Raw genomic sequence first — 19,203 nt, forward strand, 5'->3', positions numbered from 1 at the left:
AGTGCCAGCCCTGTCCCTCAGAGCCCTGGGGCAGCCCTGCAGTACCAGCCCTGTCCCTCAGAGCCCTGGGGCAGTGCCAGCCCTGGGGCAGCCCTGCAGTGCCAGCCCTGGCAGGCTCCATGAGGGCTGCTCAGGAGGGGAGGCAGCCAGAGCTCCTTCACAGGCTTTGCACATGGCTGTGCTCCCCATAAAGGGGCTGAATCTCTAGAGCAGGTTTCGCAGCAATTGCCTCTGTTTGGAATGTTTCACAGGGGCTTTCACACCCCTCCCTGAGCCACCCCATTCCCAGGTGTTTGGCTGAGGGGTTCACCCGGGGCATTCACCCAGGTCCCCAGTGCCATCATACCCGTGGGACATTGGGCTGCAGAGGCCAGAGGAAGGGAACACCCCACTCTGTGCAGTGCTAAAGACAGCGAAAATCCGAGTCAGGGTGAGACCAGCTCCATGGAACAGTGACAGACGTCATTCTCTGCCGACACTTTGAAGGAGATGATGCTGCCTCGAGCTGCCCAACAGTTCCTGGGCTGCTCCTGAGATTCTGAGGGGAATGAGAGCGCAAGTGGCAGAAATAACCCGTGGTTCCCACAACTCCCTCCCTGCACAAGACAGAGCAGCTTTGGAGGCATGGGCCCATCAGAAACAGCAAGCCCAGCTGTTGCCAAGCATCTGTGAGTGGTGGGCAGAGGCAGCACTGAGGCACTGTCAGTACCTGAGGCACTGGAAGCCAAGGGATGCATCACCATTCCCACAGGAGTAAAACCCTCCACGCGAAACCGTGCTTTGTCGTGTATTTGTAAATTGGTTTGTGAGACATTGTTTAGGAGCCCACATCATGAGACCATCGCTCTTTCAGTGGGATTAGGAAATTGTTAAGATCAGGAGGAGCAATACATCATCTTTCCAAAAATAGAACACCTCATGATTTTAGTGTGACTCCTTGTAACTGACACACGTGAACAGCCCATGGTACCAGAGCCTGTCCCTCACCCTGCTGGGTTCTTGGAGAATGTGACATTTGCCCTGCTCCATCCCAGCGGATTTCCTTTCCCATGGGATGCCTGTTTGCTGAGTGTGTTGCTGCAGCTCTAATCTGCACTTCCCAAACATCACGACTCCTTCCTCAGGGTTCCACCCACCCGGTTTGGGGGTGCTCATCCTGCCGTGCGTGGAGCAGGGTCTGTGCCTGCACACAGGCGCCTCTCCCCGAGCCCCTTCCCCTGGCCCGTGTGCCCCCGGCTCCCCAGGCTCCTTCCCTCTGCTGCCACGGGAGCTGGCACCCACAGCCCCTGCCAGCCCCCAGCTGGCAGCCCTGCTGTGCTGGCTCTGCCAGCCTGGGTGCCAGGAGAGCAGAGGTCAGGATGCCGAGGGCTGGGAGCTGCCAGCGCCATGCCCAGCCCAGCCCAGCCCGCCCTGGGCAGTGCAGGGGCTGCTCGTGGCATATGGAATCCAGCACCCAGGCTTGATTCCAGCCCACGAGTTTGCCTGGCAGAGCTGCTGCTTCTCATGGAGTCCAGCTGGAGACCAGCAAAATCCAGGAGGTTTCTGAGCAGGAGAGACACAAACCCTTCAGTTGTGCTAAGTGGGACTTGCCTAAAGCGGCAGCGGGCTTGTGTCCATGAGGGTGACACAGAACTACCTTGACGTCTCCTTGCTTCAGCTCCTTACAGCTCTGACATATTTTCCCTGAGTTTTTATAAATAACAAGTGCAGAACACACAGTGGTTGTAGAGAACTGGCTCTAGCAGCAAATCTCCCCTAATGGTTTCAGCTCCCGTGGGAAGAGGGATTCTTATCCTCAATGCATTTGTCAAAGAAGCTTTGCTAAGATATAAAATTAAGCTACTTTTTTTTTTTTTTCTTTTTAAATGGTACTAATCAGCTTAACACCGTGAAAGACACCATGGAGAAGTTGCTTTGTAATTTCAGGAAACCTTGGAATGCTGACCTCCCTGTGGGATTGCCCCAGGGTGCTGTCTCCGAAGCTGTGTCGGCAGTGGGAGGGCAGGGAGATGCAGAGGGACAGGTTGTCCTTCCCAGCCTCTGCCAGACATTCCCTGGGTGGGGCTCAATGCACCTGGGATGGACATGGGGACCCCAAGGTAGCATCCAATGTCCTGGGGTGTCCCCCCAGTGCTGGAGGGTCCATCAGAGCTGAGCTCCTTGCTCACAGCCGGGGGAAATGTTTCACTGCTGCCTCTGGGGCTGCTCCAGGACAGGTTTTATGGCAAAGGCACATCAGTGCAAGAGGGGACGTGTCCTGGCCCTGGACTCTTTGATTCTGGTATAAACAATTCATCTGTTTAATTTAAGGGAAGCTTGCCCATAATTATTCCTCCCCAAAGCCTGGACAGGAGCGTCTGTGTGCTCCCAGCTGCCTGCAGGATCACAGCATGGATCCTGTCCTTCAGCTGCAGCCTGGGCACTGCAGCAGCTCCTTGGTGGCCAGCAGGGGAAAAAACCTCCCTGTTACTCAAATAAAGCTGCAGATAAATATGGGTATTGCAATGGAGCACACCCACCCCCTCCCTCCCGTGCTGCTCCAGCCCTTCCATGTGCATTCCCGGCTCCTGGGGTATTTATAACCCCTGGGAATGGGTGGAAATGTGCATCTCCAGGAAAGCACGGGGCTGCTGCCAGCCCTGGCCGCTGTGCAGGGCTGGGGCAGCAGGGCTCAGGCCAGCCCAGCCGGGATCAGCCCTCTCCCACAGTGTGAAATCACATTTCCAGGAAAGGGATCCTGCTGCAGGTGTCTGGGGAGCATGAGGGGCAGGAGCAGCAGTTCCAGAGGTGGATTTCCAGCCTCAGGCAGTGACTGCCCCAGCAGAGCTGAGGTGCAGCAGCTCAGGGACATGTGGAAGGGAAGGGAGAGAAAAACAAGAGAAGTACACACAGCAAGGTTCCTCCTTCCTTAGGAGGTTATAAATGCAGTCTTTGGAGGCCCAGGGATGCTGATTAACTTGCACAGGCAGATAAAGACCTTGACATCAATTAAATACTGCTGATGAGGTGAGGTCAATAGTAATTATAACCTGCTCATATCTTCACACATTAGAGACATGTTTAATCTTTTTATTGAAAAGCTTTTTCCTGAAATGAAGTAGTATGATAATTTCCTGCAGCGTCCTGTTTCTGATTAAGCAGGTGGAAAGACAGTGGATTGCACCTCATCAGCTCTGCTTCTTTCAAGTTCCTGCTAAAGAAATACCTTTAGGGCTTGTTTGCTGTTTTGGCTGTTAATTTTTTTAAAAAGTCTTTTAAGTGGCTTTGAAAAGGAGGCTCACACTTCTATCACTATTTATACCCTTTCCAACACGAGCCTCAGAGCCCACGGCAGGGACCATAGGACAGCAGCGTTTTGTGTTTGCCAGGGCAGCCCCTGCCGCGTTTCTGGCTGCTCTGTGTGTCCCTGCTGTGTGCCGGGATGCCGGGCGGCTCGGGAGGAGCGGCGTGCCCGGGGCTGCAGAGGGAGCACGGGGAGCTGCACAGGGAGGGAGCTGTGCCTGTCCCCAGTGTCCCACAGGGAGCTGTGCCTGTCCCGAGTGTCCCACAGGGAGCTGCAGAGGGAGGGAGCTGTGCCTGTTCCCAGTGTCCCACAGGGAGCCGTGCCTGTCCCCAGTGTCCCACAGGGAGCTGTGTCTGTCCCCAGTGTCCCACAGGGAGCTGTGCCTGTCCCGAGTGTCCCACAGGGAGCTGTGTCTGTCCCGAGTGTCCCACAGGGAGCTGTGCCTGTCCCGAGTGTCCCACAGGGAGCCGTGCCTGTCCCGAGTGTCCCACAGGGAGCTGTGTCTGTCCCGAGTGTCCCACAGGGAGCAGAGGGAACTGTGCCTGTCCCCAGTGTCCCACAGGGAGCTGTGTCTGTCCCCAGTGTCCCACAGGGAGCTGTGCCTGTCCCGAGTGTCCCACAGGGAGCTGTGCCTGTCCCCAGTGTCCCACAGGGAGCAGAGGGAACTGTGCCTGTCCCCAGTGTCCCACAGGGAGCTGTGTCTGTCCCCAGTGTCCCACAGGGAGCCGTGCCTGTCCCCAGTGTCCCACAGGGAGCTGTGTCTGTCCCGAGTGTCCCACAGGGAGCTGTGCCTGTCCCCAGTGTCCCAACGGGAGCCGTGCCTGTCCCCAGTGTCCCACAGGGAGCTGTGTCTGTCCCGAGTGTCCCACAGGGAGCTGTGCCTGTCCCGAGTGTCCCACAGGGAGCTGTGTCTGTCCCCAGTGTCCCACAGGGAGCTGCAGAGGGAGGGAGCTGTGCCTGTCCCGAGTGTCCCACAGGGAGCTGTGCCTGTCCCCAGTGTCCCACAGGGAGGAGGGAACTGTGCCTGTCCCGAGTGTCCCACAGGGAGCTGCAGAGGGAGCCGTGCCCGTCCCCGCACACGCTCTCTGTCCCCAGTGTCTCACTCAGCTCTGCCTGTCCCCAGTGTCCCACAGGGAGCCGTGCCTGTCCCCAGTGTCCCACAGGGAGCTGTGCCTGTCCCCAGTGTCCCACAGGGAGCTGTGCCTGTCCCCAGTGTCCCACAGGGAGGAGGGAACTGTGCCTGTCCCCAGTGTCCCACAGGGAGCTGTGCCTGTCCCCAGTGTCCCACAGGGAGCTGCAGAGGGAGCCGTGCCTGTCCCCGCACACGCTCTCTGTCCCCAGTGTCTCACTCAGCTCTGCCTGTCCCCGCACACGGTCCCTGCTCCGTGTCTGAACGCGGCAGCTGCGCTCGGGCTGCCCAGGGCAGGTTCCAGCCCCGCAGGGCTCTGGCTCCCAGGACAAGCCCAGGAAGGAAAATCACGGCTTTTCCTGTGCTCCACGCCCGGGCGAACGGCAGCAGCGGGTGCCATCGAGGGCAGGGATGGGCATAGGTGGTGCCAGCTCCTGCCAGCGCTGCTGGGCCTTCTGAACGAGTGACCACGCCAGAGGGGTTCAGCCAGCCCTGTGAAGCACCTGTGAAGCCTGACATCCCTTAAGCCAGGCGGTTCGGAGAGGGAGCAGCGGCTAAACACAGCCCTGGAGCAGTGAGAGCAGCAGAGCTGGGGAAGGGCTTTGGATGGGAGCTGGGAACCGGGAGCGCTGCAGAGGGGATTCACGCATCGCTGCCGGGGCCGGGAGCGCATCCAGGAAGGGCAGAGCCGCTCCCCCTTGGCTGCGGCCTGGGAACGCTCCTCGGCCGCTCCTGGCCCCGGCTGGCAGCGCTGCGGGCTCCGGGGAGCGGCAGCCGCGGAGGGCACGGCAGGCAGTGCCCGGGGCTGCCAACCGGGACCGGCCACGGACCGCGCTCTGCCAGCGCCCCGGGCCGAGCCGGCAGCTGCCCTGGGCTCCCCGGGGCTCCCCTGGGCTCCTGGGCTCCCCGGGGCTCCCCTGGGCTCCCCGGGGCTCCCCTGGGCTCCCCTGGGCTCCCCTGGACTCCCCTGGGCTCCCCTGGGCTCCCCTGGGCTCCTGGGCTCCCCTGGGCTCCCCTGGGCTCCCCTGGGCTCCCCTGGGCTCCTGGGCTCCCCTGGGCTCCCCTCTGCCCCTGGGCTCCCCTGGGCTCCCCTGAGCTCCTGGGCTCCCCTGGGCTCCCCTGGGCTCCCCTGGGCTCCCTGCACTCCCGTTCCAGAGCCTGTGCAGGGGTTTGTCCACAGCTTCTGTCACCTCACGCAGTGGCAAGAGCCATCAGGATCATCACTGCTCATGCTGTGGGCACAGCAGAGCCAGGGGCTGTGCTGGTGCCCGGGGTTCGGGACCACAGCAGGGCTGCCTGCCCACATCTGGCCTTGTGGCATCATCCCGGGGCTGTGGTCACGAGGAGAGTCCCTGCTCGCCCAGGATGGACCTGCTGTGCCCACCAGGAGCTCCTGTAGCTGAGCTGGAGCAGCTGCAGCTCCCACAGACTGGGCTGGGATCCCTGGCACCCCCACGGCAGGATGGGCTAATGTGGTTTTTGGATCGTGTTCCTTTAATGGTCACTTGGCACCAAGAGAGGTGTATTAGATGTGTCAGGGAAAGTTTATATCCCAGTTAAGTGGCTTTCACAGAGAGCTGATGGAGTTAGTGCTTCTGACTCGGTGCTTTGCTGCTCCACACTTCCCCCATGGTTTGGGGTACCCCCAGCACTCCTTGCCACTCTCCTGCACTCATGGCACCATCCCCTGAGCCCAGGGGCAGCTGGGGGAGAAGCAGACCCTAAGGGCACCGAGGCTCAGATCCAACAATGGGCACAGGGATTGAAACACTTGTGTGGCTTTGGTGACCCTTGGGGGAGGCAGGGAGTGCCCAGCCAGGCTCAGGGCGTCCTGCAGAGGAAAATGGCAGTGCCAGAGCCTCATGGCCTCTCAGAGGTGTCACTGCCACCTGCCCAAAAAGGCACCTCCTTCAACTGGATACAGCATGTGGGCAGCCCTGCAGGTCTGGAGTTGATGGAAATGAGCACCACACTTTAATCCATTCAAAGCAGAGGCCTTGTAAAGCACTGGAGTCTGACACAGCTCTCGGGGGTTATGTAAAGGAACTGTTCACAGCACGAGCTGACAAATATCATGTACAGCATCTAACAATTAGATGGCACTGAAATATGACTCATTTGCACTGACTCCATGTGGATGTTTCTACCCTTACGGTGGTACCGGGAAAGAGGAGCAGGAGCCTCTGGAGGAGCCCCAGGCTGGGTGTCCCTGTTCCCGTGGTGGTGCTGGGGCACACACCCTGCCCAGCCCCAGGGAATGCAGAGCTGCAGCCAGCCTCTCACCTGGGCTGTGGGAAGAGGGGAGCTGGGGCTGCTGCTGGGAGCACCCTGCTCCAAAATCCACCTGGGAACCTCCATGCCCAGAAAGGCTCCTCTGGGCAGCTCTGCTCGTGCCCTGTCCCCTGTGCAGCTGCAGATGCTCAGTCTGTGCTCAGGGGCGGTGCTGGGATCAGCCACAGCGCCGTGTGAGCCTGGCTTGGTGTGCAGCAGGCAGGACCGGTGCTGGGGCTGTGTTTCACCACGTGCAGATTGCTCCTGAGGTTTGCAGGGCACATCCTGTCATGAGTTAACTGCAGTTTATCTTATCTGAGAGGCAAATTCTTCTGTTTTCTATTTTAAACAACTCGGCCAAAGAGGCAGAGCAAAGCCCAGGATGCAACCCCTCAACTCTTGGTGCCGGACGCTGACCAGGGCAATGGGCAGAGTGGCTCTGGCTCCTCTTTCCTTCTGGAGCTTTCCCACCAGTGTGAACTCACTGATGCTTCTGGATCTGCTCCTGAGCCTTGTGGGTACAGGGGCTTCATGGCAAGGGACAAAGGCCCCATTTGTGCACTGCCAGGGCATAGTGTTTTCTGCCTGCCACCTTTTACAGCAAAGTATCAGGAGTTTGTGTGTCTTGGAGCTTCAGGGACATGTGCACGCAGTTACACACACACATCCCTTAGATCCATCTGTGTGTAGCTGATGGTGTATTTTTAGATGTGGTGTAAGTTGATCCTGTTCATGAGCTCTGGTCAGCGTGACTTGATCAAGAAATGGAACAACTGAAATTTGTGTTTCTGTACATTCAATAGAGGGGATTCGTGTCAGAGGGTTTTCTAAGGAATCCTGTCCTGGGCTGAGGGTAAAGCAGGTGAAAAGGCAGGGCCACCCGTGGTGCCACCAGTGTCACAGCCCCAGCTCTCAGTGCTTTAGGAGACGCTCCTGCTGACCCACACCAAGCGCCGCAGGGCCTGGCTCTATTCTGGGTGCAGGTAGCTATACTTAGGGCTGAGTCATCCCTCCCAGTATCACTTACAGGAGAGATTTAATGAGCAGAGCCGGTGGCCAGAGCTGGTGGCACGGGCTGGGGGCTGTTCTGGAGCCTCTGAGGCGGTGGCAGCAGCCGTGGTGGCGTGGGCACAGCCCCAACCCAGCCCTGCCCTAGCCCTGCCCCTGCCCCAGCCCAGCCCCAGCCCCAGCCCAAGCCCCAGCCCTGCCCTGCCCCTTGTCCCCGGCTGAGCCCGCTGTGGGACAGGGGGTGAATTGCAGCTGGCAGCAGAGACGGAGGTGCTGTCACTGCCCAGCTCCATCCCTGCTGTGGGCAGGGCACCCAGGAGCCCCACGGGGTTCTAAAGGCAGCATCCCTCTGTGGAGCCATTCCCTGATGTCACCACGGCCTGGCAAGCCACAGAGAGCTGCTAAATCCAGCCAAAATTTCAGCTCTGCTTCCTCTTGTGCATGCACCAAGGGCAGCTGCTTATGCAGCATTCCCTGGGGACTGGGACTCACCGGGACTCACCGGGACTCACTGGGACTCACTGGTATTTAACCTCTCTCGGCTTGAGCAGCCTGCTGGTGGCCCCGGAGCCAGAGCAGCTGTCAGAGCACTCAGCGAGGAGCGTGCCCCAGGGCTGTGGCAGGGCTGGATCCGCTGGTGGTGCGGCACCAGCCCTGCCAGCACGCTGCACCGAGAAATGTTTTCCTTTGCAGATTTATCCCCATGCAGCAAGGGAAGGGTAGAAAACATTTTCCTTGAATCACAGCCAAAGAGACAAGTCAGCTCCTCCATCTGCTCCCCGCGAGGCTCTGCCTGTGGATTTGCCTCTGTGGGTCTCTCTGGACCTGCTCGCTCTGCGTTCTACAGGACACCTGTGGGGCAGGTTTCTCTGATGTTCTGCTGTTCTCAGTTGTCTCAATCGAGTGACACTTTGCCCAGAGTCTGAAGGAGAGGAAACAACACAGGAACAAAGGAATATCTTGGTGAAAAGCTGTTCTAATGGTAGTGAGAGATGGCTTGAAAACCCAGAGTTTTATTCTGAGTCAAGTCCCTCAAGTAATATCTGAATATTGGCATAATTTGTTTTTAAAAGTGTTTAACTTTATTTTTAGTGTGTCAATGTCAAGGTGAATGACAGATTTTCAATCTTCCCTTGGCTCCTCCTGCTCCGTGCTCTGTGCTCAAAGCTCCCCTCCATCACCCTCCGAGGGGCCAGGAGCCCCTCCACGGGAGAGGAGGAGGAAGAGCAGCAGGAGGAGGAGGATGAGGAGGGTACTGCACCCCCCGGGGCCAGGAGGTGACCGAGGGGGGGTGATGGGATGGGGTGACCAGGGGTGATGGGATGGGGGCCAGTCAAGGTGATGAGACTGGGAGGGCAGGGGGAGGAAGCAAATCTCCCAGCTCCCTCCCTTCCCCAAAGGACTTTGTTTTAAAACAAGTAGTCTTTTAAAAATCTAGGGCAAGTTAGCCTTCTGCCAAAATTAGTCTTTGTGCAGGAGCATGAGAAGGAATTTTAATGGGTAGCTGGTATGTGGGGACGAGGGGAATGACTGCTTTTACTATCTAAATGCTGTTTAAATAAGGCTGTAACATCAAACAGCTTTGCCACGCTCGCAGCTCTGTTTTACAGGAAGCATCACTGCCACCGCTCACAAATACACAAGAATGTTAAACAACAACTTTTTACTTGTGCCAAACGTGTCCTGACACATTGCTGAGGAGGAGGAGGAGAGCTGCAGTGCCAAGGCAGCTCGGGCAGCACCCGGGACCTGCTTCCCTCTGGCCTGGCTGCTGTCCCTGCGCTGGAAGCTGCCACAAACCCCTGCGAGGCCATTTGTCCTCCTGGACTGGCCCAGCTGCAGCCAGGGAGAGCAGGGAGAGGGGAAACCCATCCTGCTGCACCCATCTGGGTCCTGGGGCCCTGTGCTGAGCCCACAGTGGGGATGGGGGTAGCGATGGGCCAGTAATACCAAACAAACAAACGATTCTCCCCCTACAATGCAAAGCTTTATTATCTCAATGCATGACTGAACTACTCTGGTGTTGTTACTGAGGATACTAAAACTCAATAATCTGGTAAGAATTTAACTTCTGTGGAGTCTTAAAAGTACTCTTTAATTCTGAAATTAGCAATAACATAATATTTGGTATTAAAACTGTGTTATAATCCCCAAGAGCTTCTCCCAGCTGGGTCGCAGAGAGGCCAAGTGAGCAAATCCTCATCTGTGGGTCTCAGGGCTGTGCCCCGAGCCCCTGGCATGTGCATTTGGGATGCTTGGCTGTGTGCAGGAGCATCCCTTGCCCTCCTCTGCCAGTCCCTGGGGTCTGTTTGGGTGATAGCAAGGCTGGGTGCCCCTGCTCAGCCCCTCCACGCCTCTGCCTGGCCCCAGCCCCTGACACTGTCCCAGTGCTGGGCCAGCCCCGGCTCCACGGCTGGGTCACTTCTCAGTCACTGCCTTGGAGAAAAAGCAGTTCCCCACAAAAGGCCATTATTCACAGTGGAAGGAAGTGCATTTGTGACCAAGCAGCCTGGCTCCCACAGGGAAATCTCTGTCAGTCCATGCCTGAATGCCAGCACAGCATGGGGCACAGCCTGGCACCTGCCAGGAGCCAGCCTGGCCGTGGGCACTTCCAGGGCAGGGGCAGCCACAGCCCCCTGAGGAACCTGTGCCAGGGTTATAGCAGCCTCTGTGTTAAAGTTAGGGCTGGTTTTGGTTAAGAATCGAGCCAAGAGGGGCTCTCAGCCTGCAGGGGAAGGTCCCTGGGAGCAGCAGGGGTTGAAGGTCTCAGTCTGACCCAGGCCATGGCCCCAGCTCAGCGAGGAGGGTGTGGGGCAGATCCTGGTGCTGCTGCGTGGAGGAGCCATAAAGCAAAGGGAGAAGTCTCCTATGAATTATTAACACAAACAGCTCTGCTGTTCCCTGGCTGTGGGGGAATGCCAGGAAGGGTGAGTGGTGTTTCCAGCACTCTAAATGAGCAGATTTTCTGATGATCACTCAGGGATGCAGGGATGCTCCCACGGGCAGGCAGCAGCCACTCAGGGCCCTGGGAATGGGTTTCCTGGTGGGAGCCTCTGCCTGGTTCTCCTTTGGGATATCCAGCTTGCCCTGGGGCTGCAGGACACGGTGCTGGTGGCTGTGGCAGGCCATGGGTCACTCCCAGAGGGGTAGCCCCATGCCCAGGGAGCACTGAGTGGGCTGCGTGCCCCAGGGACACAAACACAGCCAGCACTCAGTGTCCTCTCAGTCCCCACACAGGAGCTGGTGACACCCACAGCCAGCTGCCACAGAGCCCTGGGTGCTCCTGTGGGTGCCACAGACACAGCCCAGAGCCCTGGGTGCTCCTGTGGGTGCCACAGACACAGCTCACAGCCCTGGGTGCTCCTGTGGGTGCCACAGACACAGCTCACAGCCCTGGGTGCTCCTGTGGGTGGCACAGACACAGCTCACAGCCCCTCCAAGCTGCCCTGGGTCTCTCCTGCCTCACCCTGAGCACCTCCAGCTCCATGGGCTGGGCAGCGCTCCCACCTCACTGCCTGTGATTGTTTGGGGTAACCCCACAGGTTTGGGTAACCCCCCCATCCTGTGATTGTTTGGGGTAACCCCACAGGTTTGGGTAGCCCCCCCAGCCTGTGATGGTTTTGAGTAACCCCACAGGTTTGGGTAACCCCCCCAGCCTGTGATGGTTGGGGTAACCCCACAGGTTTGGGTAGCCCCCCCAGCCTGTGATGGTCGGGGTAACCCCTCAGGATGTGTCCCCAGCAGTCTGGGAATGGGAGAGGGCTTGGGGTGGGTGGGAATGGGGCAGCAGGTGAGCCTGCTGCCTCTGGAACTGCACAGGGGCGGCCCTTGTTTGTGCCACCTGCTGACCCCAAACAGCACAGAACCATGGAATGGTTTGGGTTGGAACAGACCCTAAATCCCATGCAGGGCATCCCTGCCATGGCAGGGACACCTCTCACTGTCCCAGGGGCTCCCAGCCCCAGTGTCCAGCCTGGCCTTGGGCACTGCCAGGGATCCAGGGGCAGCTGCTCTGGGCACCCGTGCCAGGGCCTGCCCACCCTCACAAGGAACAGCTTTCTTCCAGTATCTGATCTCTATGTACCTTCCCTCAGTGTAAAGCCATCTCCACATGCCTCCTTTGTCTTTGAAGGCTAAGCATCACTCATTTATTCACTTTATTCCCTTATTTCGATTCTCATTTGGTCTGCCTGCTTCCTCTCAAGGTTTTAAATTGCATCTATTCTGCAAGCCTTTTATTACCTATTTTTAAAGACATACCACTGCCGGAAGAATCTCCTGGAAGCATGAATTACCAACACAAAAGGCAGGAGGAGTGTTTCATAATGCTACTGGGGCGGCTCCAACACGAGCTGCTCGGTGCAGCCAGCAACGCTGGGGCCACACTTCTGCTGCCACTAAAAATAGTTGCAACTTCAAACCCAAATATATTTTTGTTCATTAAAATTATGGACAAATAAGAGGATTTTTTTTTACTCTTTAATTAAAGCAGCTGCATAACCTGAGTGTAAATAAAAGGTAGCACTGTCCTTGCAGGTGTTGCAGTCAGGTTTCAGTAGTGTTCACAAAGAAATTGAACTTAACAATATTAAAATCACAGCACACCAGAAAAATAAGCATTTTCACATCCGCCCTTGGAACACAGAGTAACTCACAGCCACATGCCAAGTAATAAGTCCTGTGCCTTCAGAGTACTTGAAATTGCTGTGCCCGTGCAGCCGGGCTCAGACACCCCCAGGAGTGCCCCAGGTCCTTCCTCACCCAGAGGAGGAGGAGGGGGCAAGGCCAGGGAAGGTTCCTGTGCCCTCCTGGGTGGGGCTCACACAGCCCAGGGTCGGGGTTTGGCTGTGGGGCCTCGCTGTGGAGCCAAAGCCCAGCGTGTCCCTGGGGGCACAGAGCAGAGGATGCTCCGCAGCCTGGCACGGGGCTGGCAGCCACCTGGGCACCCTGCAGCTCCCCTGGCATGGGGCTGCCAGCACAGCCTGGGCACCCTGCAGCTCCCCTGGCATGGGGCTGGCAACACCAGAGCAGCCCTGCAGCTCCCCTGGGACTGGCACAGGGCTCACAGCACAGCCTGGGCACCCTGCAGCTCCCCTGGGACTGGGACTGGGCTCACAGCACAGCCTGGGCACCCTGCAGCTCCCCTGGGACTGGCACAGGGCTCACAGCACACCCTGGGCACCCTGCAGCTCCCCTGGGACTGGCACAGGGCTCACAGCACAGCCTGGGCACCCTGCAGCTCCCCTGGCACAGGGCTCACAGCACAGCCTGGGCACTCTGCTGCCCAGAGCAGGGCCAGGTGCTGCTGTACCCTGCCCAGGAGCTCACTGATTCCGTGGTGTATGAACTGGATTGAAACAAAAAAGGCCATGCATGCAAATGTACAAACTGACAGCACTTCACCTGTGGGTTTCATGCTGACATCAAGCTGTGTTAAAGACATGTAAGAGTTACTGGGCATAAATAGGAAAAAACATTAACCCATGAGCTGCAGGAAGCAACTACAACTCAACAGCTCATGAATGAGAATTGGTTTTGGTGTGGGTCTGGCAAATGTTAAGCTCTAAATAACTGTTTACTTCAAACTTTGTGGTGTCTTAAGAGAATGATTTGTAGTTAGAAGATTCCCAAACATACCCAGGGGGAAAACAGGTTACAAGCAAGACCACAGAATCAGAACAGGTTTAATCTCATTTGCTAGTCAAAGATTGCACAGCATGCGGGAAGGTGGAACTTCTAGGTGGTCACAGTAGAGAGACAAGGAGCTGGATCTTGTCCCTAGTAATCACAACCATCGTTGTCACTGATTATTAATTACCAGCCCAAAGGCCAGAGCTGCAGTTGCATTCTCCTCACATGTTGGATGGATTGGAAACTCCGGGTGAGTGGCTCAGGGAAAGGCCTCTTCAACCACACCCACCCCAGAGGCTGATGGATAATCACAGGGATCCCTGGGCCCCTAGGGCTGGTGGGCTGACTGCCTTCCATAAATACACCCCAGAAAGGGCCAGCTCAGGGACAGACTGGCAGCTCCTCAGGGCTCCTGGCTCCAGCCCTGCAGCTCTGCTGGGTGCCCGGCTCCTGGCTGAGCAGGGCTCTCTCAGGAGGGACCCTCAGTGTGGCTGTGGCACGGCCAGGTAAGGAGGAGGTGTGGGAGCAGGCAGGAGGAACCTGGTGAGATTTGGCAATGGCTCCAAGTGCCCAAATACAGCACGGCTGGCGAGCCGAGCAGGAGCCCTGCAGGCGGCTCTGGGCTCAGCGGCTCGGCCGCAGCCCCAGCGGGACGCACCAGCCGGAGCGTCACAGGGCACGGAGCGAGGTGTCACATTGGTGTCACCTGGGTGTCCCCTCGGCCGGCACGGAGTGTCACAGGGCACAGAGTGTCACAGGGCACGGAGCGAGGTGTCACATTGGTGTCCCCTGGGTGTCCCCTCGGCCAGCACAGAGTGTCACAGGGCACGGAGCGAGGTGTCACATTGGTGTCCCCTGGGTGTCCCCTCGGCCGGCACGGAGTGTCACAGGGCACAGAGTGTCACAGGGCACGGAGCGAGGTGTCACATTGGTGTCACCTGGGTGTCCCCTCGGCCGGCACGGAGTGTCACAGGGCACAGAGTGTCACAGGGCACGGAGCGAGGTGTCACCCGGGTGTCCCCTCGGCCAGCACGGAGCTGTGGGGTGTCACCTGAGTGTCCCCTTGGCCGGCACGGAGTGTCACAGGGCACGGAGTGAGGTGTCACCTGGGTGTCCCCTCTGCCAGCACAGAGTGTCACAGGGCACGGAGCGAGGTGTCCCCTGGGTGTCCCCTCGGCCGGCACAGAGTGTCACAGGGCATGGAGTGAGGTGTCTCCTGGGTGTCCCCTCGGCCGGCACGGAGCAAGGTGTCCCCTGGGTGTCTCCTGGGTGTCCCCTCGGCCGGCACGCAGCTGTGGGGTGTCCCCTCGGCCGGCACGGAGCAAGGTGTCCCCCGGGTGTCCCCTCGGCCGGCACGCAGCTGCCCGGTGCCATCAGCCTCATGGGAAGGGCGGCTCAGGGCCCGCACCGCTCGCTCCGCCAGCCCGCGCTGTGCGGGGCTCGGGCCCCCGCGGCTCTCCCGGCCTGGCTGGACACGGCGCTGTCCCTCTGTCCCCTCGGTGCCCGCAGCAGGGGCCGCACACAGCCACGGCACGGACAGAGCGCGGGGCCGGCCCGAGCCGCGCCTGCGACCTCTGCTCGAACAGAACTGCTGGAACGCTGTGATTCCTAATGAACGCCAGAAACTGACCGCACAACGCTCGGAAAAGAACAGGGTTTTCAACGCAGAGCAGCAGATTCAAAGAATATCCTATTTTTATGCTCCCTCTCCGTGTAATTCATCTGCCATTCCAAACAAGACGTGCCTCAGCTGAATGAAGCCTCAAATAATCACATAATAGGAGAAGTCATTTATTGTGAATCAGGCTCTTTCTGTGGTATATAAATAGTCTGTGCTGTTCCACAGGCTTTGTCAGTCAGGATTAATTAGCAATTGACCCTTGCTTGAGATTTCTTCGCTACCTCTACGTTTTTCATGGGGCTAAATGAGCTCTCCACATTGCTTTAAGAGGCTTCCTAAGCTGGAGTTTCATTTACCTCTAGGCTATAAATCAGTAGTTTAATTTATCATTAGGTTACATATCAGCAGTGAATAGTCAGGGTGGAATTGAGTTTATTATAAAGGTGTTCCGTTAGAAGACACAGTATTACAGTGATTGAAACATGCTCTTCAATTTTCCATTAATGCCCAATTCTGAATATGACCACAGAGAACCACACTTTACAAACTTTACATTTAGCATTCTAATAAATAAGTTCAATAAATAGGGACTCTGCAGAGGAAGCCGTACATATGAACAGAAGCTGCTTAACAATGTTGTCAAAAAATAACTAGAGCTGCTCTCATTTGTAACCAATCGCTGGAATTGGTAAGTAAAATATAAATATTTTACTCTTATGATGCAGACCAGAGGAACAAAGATCTGTTAAAAATCACCCTTAGGATTACATCAAACTTAATTTTGTACACTAAATTCATTATTCAGAGCATGCTTTTATACCGCTTTTAGCACAAAATATTTTCAAATACATTTATTAAAAATATGAGAAACAAGTGACACTGCCCATGTAGAATTTCATCTGTGCCTGATCACTAGCTCGTGTTACACAATGTTGCAGTTTGGCTAATTTTGGATGAACTATCCCACATTTGGAGAAGATCTATAGTAAAGGGCCGGATTTAGCCTGTAGTATATTGCAACATCTTGTTAATACAGTAATTTATTTGTCAAAGTACAAAAAAATTAATTCCCCCCAAATACTGTTCTATATATATTATATATATATAATCCATTTATATTATCCACTTTAATAGCCACTGTTCTTGGCACACACCTGTATGTGTAAAGGCTGCAGGAGCAGACCCTTCCTGGTAGCCACGGCAGGAGCGCGCGGTCCCCGCTGGCAGCGAGGCCTGGCACGGCTGCGGTGCCAGCAGCCCCTGCCCCGGGCAGCTCGAGCAGCGCTCCCCGGCCAGCCAGGCCACGCCAGGCCCGTCCCTGCGGCTGGCGCCGGGCATCGGAGCAGAGCCCGGAGCCGCGACCGTGCCCGGCCCCGCTCCCCGTGCCCGGCAGCGCCCGCGCGCCCGGCAGCGCCCGGGGCCGTGCCCGTCCGAGGGCACCGGGGAGCCCTGGGGCAGCTCTGCCACGAACAACCATCGCAATCCCAAAGCACAACCATGCACACACCAGCAAAGCCTACCTTGAGTAAAACACCGGCACTGAAAGAGGACTGAACCATAAATGCCACCAAACTATCAAGTAATTATCAGCACTAGAAGTAGATGAAAAATTATACTAAAACTGAAAATGGTAACTGCATCATGACTTGGATTTAAATCCTTGCGTACAACAGCGAGTGAGCACAGAGCCTGGTCTGTGACTGAGCCTCAGAAGACAAGATACTGCTCTTATTTTTATTTCCTATTTTTAAAGACAGGCTGACTGAGAACGTTTTCAAACGTGGGAGACTAAGTCATTAAACCAGATGCACTTGGATTGCTCTCCTCCTTTAGGGGATTTACTTCATTTTATTTTATCTGACAGAAGTCAGAAATAAATGAAACTACTGAAGGAAAGCTGAATTTTAACACATTATTTTCCATTAAAATTCTTCCACTGACTTTGTTAAGCTTTTCCTAAGACCAGAAAATGAGGCTTTATCTAAAAAAGAATCTGAGACTGGTAGATTTTCCTCACACACTCGTAAGCCCTACAGTCTCCTACTGCCTCAAAGCGGAGGATTTTTTTTCGAACTGTTCCCAAATCTTCTGCATTTGCTCACAAACTGGTATCTCCGTTCTGTTTATACTCTGTTAAAATATTGAGAGTCATTTCCTCACTTTTGGACTGCACGTTGTGCTCGCTCCTCCTGGATGATTTCCTGGTGGCCCTGGAAAGCTTCCTTCGGAAGGTGTCGCCTGCCAGGAAGTAAAGGATGGGGTCAACACAGCTGTTGAGGCTGGCCAGGCCCCTCGTCACTTGGTAAGTGGCATAAACCTTATCGTTGAAGGCACACATATCTGGGGTTTGAAAATCCACCCTGGCCCTTAGATTTAAGGTCTTCATCACATGGAAGGGAAGGTAAGACACTGCAAAGACCGTCAACACAATAATGACCAGGTAAATGGATTTTCTCCTGAGAGGAGAATTGTCCAAATCCTTGTAAATCAAAGCTTTCACGATGAGCCCATAGCAACCAAGAATCACTATGAAGGGGATGCAGAACATCAGCACGGTGGTGCACATGCTATAAATGAAGTAACTTCTCAGGTAATCGTCAGCCGTCGTGTCGTAGCACGTTATGGTTTTATTTTTCCTTATCCCTGTTCCCGAGTAGAAGAGTATTGGAGAAATCACGGCCACCACGAGGACCCAGACCAGGCTGCTGATGTACACCGCGTTCTTCTTCTTCAGCCTGCCCAGCGACTTGAGGGGGTGCACCACCCCCGTGTACCTGTGCACGCTGATGCAGGTCAGAAACAGGATGCTGCCGTACAGGTTCACGTGGAAGATGAACCTCTGCAGCTTGCACATGATATCGCCGAAGATCCAGTCTGTTTTGTTGAAGTAGTAAAAGATGAGGGCGGGCAGAGTCAAGACATACAAGAAATCGGCCAGCGCCAAGTTGAACATGTAAACCGAGATGCCGCTCCAAGGCCTCATGTGGAAGACAAACATCCAGATAGCCACGCTGTTGCCCAAAAACCCCGTGATGAAGACCAGAATGTAGACGGTGGGCAGGTAATAGAACTGGAAGCCGGTTTTGGTCAGGGAGCACTTGGTGGTGACGTTTCCCGCAGACCAGCCGCTGCTGGATAACAGGTTGGGCTCAGTTCCGTTCAGAGCAGCAGAGAGAAGGACTTCGGTCATGATCCTTCCCCCAGAGTCACATAGGGCTGAGGCGAAGCAACGAAGTCTCTACAGGCACAGAAACGCATCTAAAAAAATAGGAGAGCAAAGGAAACCTAGCTGGAAGGTGAGCCCTGCCCTGCTTCCCCTCGGAGGTTCGCAAGCGGCGGCACCGGGCCCCGCTCCGCTCCCCGCCCCGCTGCCGAGGAGCCGCGCACGCCGCCGCCACCGCGTGCTGGCCCGGCCGGAGCGGGGCCGGGGACACGGGGACAGCGGCAGGGGCAGGGCGGCGGGAACGGGGCCGAACGGGGGCAGGGAGCGGCCGATCCACCCGCGCCCCCCGGCGATCGCCGCCCGTCCGGCTCCCTCTGCCCGCCCGGCCACCGCCCCCCGGCCCCGCTCCCCGCCCGGCCGGCCCCGCCGCACCCCAGCCCGGCTGCAGGAGCGCCGGGGCCGCCCCACCTGCCCCCTCCTCCTCCTCGTCGTCGTCGCCGTCGTCGTCTCAGCCCGCGCTCGCCGCTCCGCGCCGCCGGCAGCGCCCGCCCGCGGGGGGCGGCGTCCCGGCCGCGGCTGCCCCGGCGCCCATGGCCGGGCAGGGCCGGGGCCGGCGGGACGGGCCCCGGACGGCGGCAGCGCCGCGGAGCGCGGCCCCTCGGCGGGCACGGCGCGGCCCCGCCGGACTGAGCCGGGCGGGACGAGGCGCGGCTCGGCCCCGGCGCGCCCGCCCCCCGCGCCGCCCCCGCACGGGCGGTGCTGCCGCGCCCGCCGCACCGGGGCCGCGGGGACGGGGCCGGGGCCGGGAGCTGCCCTGCCCCGGGGCACCCGCCACACCGAGCTCGGAGCGCTCCGCGCCGGGGACAGACGGCGGCGGCGGCGGGGAGCGCACGCGGTGCGGCGGGCGGGGAGCCCGGCACGGCCCCGGTGTCTGACGGTGTCACCGCACGGCCCGGGCAGGTGGGGCAGGAACGCCGGCCGGAGGCAGGGTCCCTTGAGCCCTCCCGGGGCCGGGCAGGGTCACTGCAGCTCCCGCAGCGATGGGACGGGGTCCCCTCAGCCCGCAGAGGGTGGGGCAGGGTGGTGCTGCCCCAGCG

At 57.7% G+C, this 19,203-nt stretch overlaps 1 protein-coding gene and 1 long non-coding RNA gene across 2 annotated transcripts; one reads left to right on the forward strand and one right to left on the reverse strand.

Moving 5' to 3' along the window:
• The first annotated feature begins 13,930 nt into the window (after positions 1 to 13,930).
• LOC139595195 (uncharacterized) lies at positions 13,931 to 14,430 on the forward strand. The gene is made up of 3 exons (XR_011680928.1): positions 13,931 to 14,010; positions 14,094 to 14,253; positions 14,326 to 14,430. It is a non-coding gene; the product is annotated as an uncharacterized lncRNA (long non-coding RNA).
• Positions 14,431 to 15,358: 928 nt separating this feature from the next.
• Positions 15,359 to 18,789, reverse strand: P2RY1 (purinergic receptor P2Y1). Its single transcript, XM_071438259.1, has 2 exons — positions 18,575 to 18,789; positions 15,359 to 18,201 (listed from the first exon to the last, which is right to left on the reverse strand). The coding sequence occupies exon 2, from the start codon at positions 18,131 to 18,133 to the stop codon at positions 17,042 to 17,044; it is 1,092 nt and encodes a 363-aa protein (XP_071294360.1). The 5' UTR covers positions 18,134 to 18,201; positions 18,575 to 18,789; the 3' UTR covers positions 15,359 to 17,041.
• Positions 18,790 to 19,203: the final 414 nt, after the last annotated feature.

Source organism: Agelaius tricolor, unplaced genomic scaffold (genome assembly GCF_023055355.1).
Source record: "Agelaius tricolor isolate 1412-34295 unplaced genomic scaffold, bAgeTri1.0.p SCAF_12, whole genome shotgun sequence".
Lineage (NCBI taxonomy): Eukaryota > Metazoa > Chordata > Aves > Passeriformes > Icteridae > Agelaius > Agelaius tricolor.

Excerpts from the sequence above, each read along its gene's own strand:
- P2RY1 (XM_071438259.1), bottom strand. The coding sequence starts at position 18,133 with ATGACCGAAGTCCTTCTCTCTGCTGCTCTGAACGGAACTGAGCCCAAC.